General features: G+C 30.8%; 1 protein-coding gene across 1 annotated transcript in view; it reads left to right on the top strand.

Annotated features, from left to right (window-relative positions):
- The first annotated feature begins 640 nt into the window (after nucleotides 1-640).
- Nucleotides 641-6,000, top strand: part of LOC143234476 (protein C-mannosyl-transferase DPY19L1-like) — a 43,378-nt gene continuing 38,018 nt past the window's right edge. Inside the window, 2 exon segments of the mRNA XM_076471865.1 lie at nucleotides 641-804; nucleotides 5,018-5,042. Coding sequence (XP_076327980.1) covers nucleotides 645-804; nucleotides 5,018-5,042 — 185 coding nt within the window. The 5' untranslated portion in view covers nucleotides 641-644.

The following is a 6,000-nucleotide window of genomic DNA, read 5'->3' as shown; positions in this document are numbered from 1 at the left end:
GAAAGAACAACTGTTCCCCAGTGACTCGGCAGTAAGTCAGTGAGCTTACAATGTTTACGTTTCGATATCGCTGTGATGAGAGCACAGATAATTCATTGTGCAGTTTTGTGCTTTACTACAACAATATAAAAAGGATTAACATTATCTCTAAAGAACACAAAAAGAGCAAAGGTACGTAAAAGTCAAATTAGTGGTTTTCTAGACCACGTGAAAACTGCATAGATTTAGAAAGAAGAAAAATTTTGTATGTGCATACTATGTTTGCCTAATTTCCATTCAAATAACTAACTTATCTTTAACTTATTTAAGAACAAAAAGAGTTATAAATTAATGTTACAATATAGTTTCCCTTTTTTCATCATTGCTATTTCTAAAACAAGATTTCATCGGTGACAACATATTTTTATATATTATAGCAAAAGTTTCTTTAACATTTTTGAACAGCTCTACACAAGAACTATAACATAACATCCAACCGTAATTTTGAGAATCTCTTGTTAATAAACAGAATAGTAGAACTTGACTATTACCCTAACTGTACATTCACTCCGATAACTGTAAATGGATTATACCTGTACATTTTCTTCGTTCCATAAAATTGCGTTAAATAATATTTTGCAAAGAGGGCGTTGCATTTCATTACTATGGCGGGTAAAGGAGAAGATCGTGATATTCGGCAGAGAAAACATAGTAAACGAAAACAAGAATCTAAACATGAAGTTACGAGAAAGATCCGTAAAAAAACTGATGTAGCGAAGACTTTCTTACCTTTTGAAATGAAGACCTTACTTATAGCAATTTTAGGTAAGAATAAACCATTTATTAAGTGCAAATGTACCCAACTAACCCCCCCCCCCTTCTCTCTCTAGGTGTTTGGGTATATAAATTTGTATACCCGGGAGGGTCGGGTACACTAGACATCTTCCTCCTTCCTTCTCATTGTTTGACTGGACTTATTTGTATATTTAAAGTAAATACATGAGGGTCAGAGTGATGAGCATAGCTCAGGCCTTTTTCAGAGCAATGTCTATGTATATTGCTTTTACAGATTTTCTAAGTCTAGAACATAGGTGGCCTGTTTTATTTTAGCACTCGTGTGTGTGCGTGTATATATATATATATATATATATATATATATATTTAAGTTTTTATTGCTTTTTTGTATTTATTATTGTTTTATTGCTTTTTTTAAGACTTAATTTAAATTAATGACGTAATGTATAAGTTTATCAGGGAGAGGTGTTTAGGTCTTTCTTCATCATATATGCAATACTTGTCTAGTTGACATAACAACTAAGTTTTTCTCCAATTTTTATCGAAATATTTTATTGTGCAATGTAGAAGTTTATCTGGTATTGTTTGTGTATTAAAATGTTTGTGCATGAACTTTGAAGAAGTGGTTTTGGGTTTTCTATGTGTTGTTGTAATTAATGTATTTTGTACAGATTGTAGTTTGATTTGCAGTTGTTTTTTACTTACGTTAATCCATACAGGAGCTGCATAGTCTACTACTGGTCTTATATATGTTTTCAGGTGTTCCATAATTTTTACCAGTTAGACTCCTAGCATAGTTTATTCTTTGCCAAATTTTAGTTTTTATGTTATTTACATGTTTTATTCAGGTAAGTTTAGAACCATATGTTAGTTCTAAAAATTTTGCAGATGTAGCAGTCTGGAGAAATGCTCCATTCATTTAAATCTGGGGTTGAACTTTTTGATGTTTTGTTGATTTTGAAAATATTGCTGATTGTGTCTTTGCTGTGTTTATTTTGATTCTATATTTTTGGCAGTATTCACTTATTCTGTTTAGTTGATGTTGTATGTTAGTGGCTGCACTCTTCCAAATTGCTATATCATCAGCTAACTGTGACAAGTATCCATGATTTAGGTCTTTAAGTGGCATATTATTCACATACATGATGAAGAGAATAGGACTAACCACCCCTCATTGAGGGATGCCAGCTTCTGGAGTGAAGAACTCTGATTAAGTTCCCTCTATGTTTACTCTGCATTTTCTATTTTCCAAAAAGTTAGATAACCAGCAAATAATTCCATGCAGTAGTCCCATTTCATTTATATAGAACCGAAGACCATTGTGCCATACAGTGTCAAATGCTTTCTCGATATCGAGGAAGCAAGCGACAGTGCATTCTTTTTCATTATAACTATTTATTATCATTTCATTTAACCTAATTAAATGATGTGTTGTTTGTCTAAATTTTCTAAATCTGTTTTGTTCCTCTGGTAATTTTGAAGTAATCTCAAAACATGTAAAGAGTGTTACTTATTATTTGTTCAAGAATTTTGCCTACACATCTGGTCAGGCTGATTGGTCAATAACATTTTGCCTTATTAGCTGGTTTTCCTTTTTTGTAGAACATTAGTATATTAGCTTTCTTCCATGAAACTGGGATGTATCCAGAGTAGAAAGATAAATTAAAGATAGCTAATAGATGGTCAAATAATTTTGGAGTGTCTTTTTTGAGGAGAATTGTTTGTATGCCATCATTTCCTGGTGGTTTGTTTTTGGAATTCTTGATTGCTTGTTTGAGTTCAGTTAATGTGATTTTTTTGGTGAGCAATAGAGTATTATAGTCACAAGTATAATCAGTGTTATTGTTAATAATATTGATTGGAAAGTATAGTTTGTGTAATTCTATGTTATTTGTTACCTGGTTGTTTACTTTGTTGTAGAAATAGTTCATGTCTGGGTCATTATGTGTTTTAAATGTTTTTTTTGTAGCTGATGTCTAAAGGCTTCTGCTTTTTCTTTATTGGTGTTTGTTAAGGTGTTATATTCCAGTGTTGGCTATTTTCTTGAAGTAGCTTCACTGGTGCATCATTTTAGGTATGACCAAAACATTCTAGGGTCAGTTTGTTCATTTAGTTGGGAGCAGAAATTGTCCCATTTTTTTTGTTTTAATTTCTGTTCTGATTTTGTTTCTGGCACTGTTTATTTGTGTTTTTGTTTCTTGATCTTTTGTTGCCATGAAATGTCTTCTTAGTTGTCTTCGTTGTTTTATCAGTATTAATAGTTGTTAATTCGAACACAGCTATTCAAAATTCAGGCTGGTGACAACTGTCAGTGTCTTTGTGTCAGTCACAAAGTAAAATCTCACAACTGCAATAAATTTTAACATTTTAAATACAGGCATAAATTTAGTGTGAAATAGATATACACTGCTGGTCAAAATCTTAAGGCCAATGAACATAAAGAAAAAAATATGCATTTTGCATTGTTAGACTCAACCACTTATTTGAGTAGAGCTTCGAAAGATGAAAATAAGAAACAGGAAAATAAAAATAAAAAACTCTTTTAGCATTTAATAGCTAATGCTTGAACACAAATGACTAAATTTCGTTACTGTTTACCGATTAATGCTTCGTTTCAGAATGGTCTTAAACTTTTGAGCAGCTAGTATTTAGGCTAATTTCATAGTGTTCACATTTTCACTATTAACTGCAACAAAAGTTTTATTTTTATTTTCCCTTTTCTTATTTTCATCTTTTGAAGCTCTACTCAAATAAGTGTTTGAGTCTAACAATGCAAAATGCATATTTTTTCTTTATATTCATTGGCCTTAAGATTTTGGCCAGCAGTGTATTACTGTAGTAGGCATGAGCTTCCAGTTTACTTGAACCATTTCATTTCTGAATGTTTGGAATGAACTTCAAAATTATAATTTGTAGCCTGTCACATATTTAACCATTTAAAAAATTTTTACGTAGCGATCGTGTATTGCTTTGTCCACAGTACCTTACATCATTATAAAATTTTAGTGTAACTTGATGGAAGTTAACTAAACCGATTTAGAAGTATTAGAAATTTTGTATTTAATGCAGTATGTAATTTTGTGTGTATAAAAACAATACTAATAATAGTAGGCTTAAGTTTTCACTTTTGGAATGTTATGTTTATCTTGTGCATAACTGCTTCTTTTTTTGTGTGACCTATATTTAAAATAAAAGATGGTGGAGGTAATTGCTAAACCACATTTTGTTCTGAAAACCCTCTAATTGTAGTAACTTCTGGTTAAAATAACAAAGAAAAGTTTAAGATAAAATTATTCTAACAACTGCGGCCATAACTCCATTACAACTATAGCCATCCAACAAATATCCAAAATAATTTGGATCAATAACACAGTGTCGTCAGACAAATCATTGCATAACTTGGCAAAAATAATCGTAAATGAAAATATATGAATGTAGGCTTGCAGATAAAATTTGTAGAACTAAAGACAAATGTGCCTAAACTTTTACATTTATGTTGTTACCTTTTCTAGATTGTGAAAAAACATTTAATATAAAATTCCATGTTTATACTAACACTTGAAATTTTTGGAGTCTCCACCAAACCACTTGAAAAATATTAAGTCCTATTTTTACATAGAGCATAATTTATTTATTTTTTTAATTATGATTTCCTAACTATAATTCTATTTGAACATTTTCTGTATTGCAGTGATTTCTCATGATGTTTTCATGGCTAAATACTCAGATTTCTTATTTTAACTTCTCTGGAACTAAGGACAAGATTTAGTATAACATTGCCTAAAACGAGAAACATTTGACACTGCTATCTAGCATACTTCAAAGTGTGTTAAAACAAATATATTCTTACCTTCTCTAGAAGTAGTGGTAAGATTTAATGTCACATTACCTAATTGTATTAATCCAAAGATACTCCCAATATTACCTTCTCCAAAAGTAAGAACAAAATTTACCATGAAATTCTGACTTCTAGGATTTTTCAATGAGAAAAAAACTATCTCCCACAACGTTTAGAAATTCTTCAGAGATGGTCTGTTTTTATAAGCTACGTAACCTTTATATATTTATTTCTCATGCTTCTAATTGTTAATCGTAGCCTGTTAAACAAACAGATTTTAATGTATGCCTTAAAATATTTCAAACATTAATTTTCCTGTTTTACATGAACAAATTTAGTTTGCAAGTGTACATCAGAACCATTAGTTGAACACTTCCAATAATTGTTTTCACATTTTTTTTATAGCTCTCATCTGTGGAGGCTTAAATAGGTAAGTCCCTGGTCTGTGTTTTAAGGTAAGGTTAGGTCTGGATTTTGAAGCAAGTTTTACATAAATTACAATTCTAATGAGAAACACTGTATGTCTCAGAAAATTGAAAACACTAATAGTGACTGTGTATTGATTTGGTACAATCGTGTTTTAACACAACAGCACTACAAGATGTCATGTGTTTCAATGTAAATAGTTTTGATTAATATAACTATTGGTATTTGATGGAAAATATGCTTTACATCTCGGGTTAATTAGTGGACCTAAAATGTTAGTAACTGTAGAAAACTTATTAATGCAGTTCTGCATGCCATTAATCAAATGTTTATCATTTGAAAAAGAAATAAATTACAGAGGATCATTTGAAAAAAGAAATACATGCAGGGTAAAGTCATTTTGATAATGATTACAGAGGATCATTTGAAAAAAGAAATACATGTCAGGGTAAAGTCATTTTGATAATGATTACAGAGGATCATTTGTCCCATTTGTTATGCCCCCTCACCCAGGAAAAAAACAAAACATTGAGAACATCAAATTAAACGTAGCCACTCGTATATATGTGCATCAAAAATTAAACCTACAATAAAACACCCAACAATGAAACATTACTCATGTTTTGATTCCACTACAAAAGTTTGTAATTAAATAAAGCTACACAATGAGATATTCATGCTGTGCCCAGCACAAGTATCAAAACTCTGTGTTTAGCCTTCAGACTTAATGAGCAGTTTGATAACACTCGGACCAAATTACATCCATCTTGAATATGTGTAACAAATCACCTACAGTTATTCATAAAAAAAATACATTTTTAGGTTCTTTATTATAACCTGTATTGTTTAAATCCCAAGTTTCATTGTTTTAAGTAGTGAGGAAACGTTATGTAAAAGTGTTCCAAACTGTGAGTAACATAACTTGTACAAGGCTATGGTAGGTTAAGGTTAAAAATTTCAGT

Source organism: Tachypleus tridentatus, chromosome 12 (assembly GCF_004210375.1).
Source record: "Tachypleus tridentatus isolate NWPU-2018 chromosome 12, ASM421037v1, whole genome shotgun sequence".
Taxonomy (NCBI): Eukaryota; Metazoa; Arthropoda; class Merostomata; order Xiphosura; family Limulidae; genus Tachypleus; species Tachypleus tridentatus.
The sequence above is the reverse complement of the archived record's forward strand: the minus strand, read 5'-3'. Positions and strand labels throughout refer to the sequence as shown.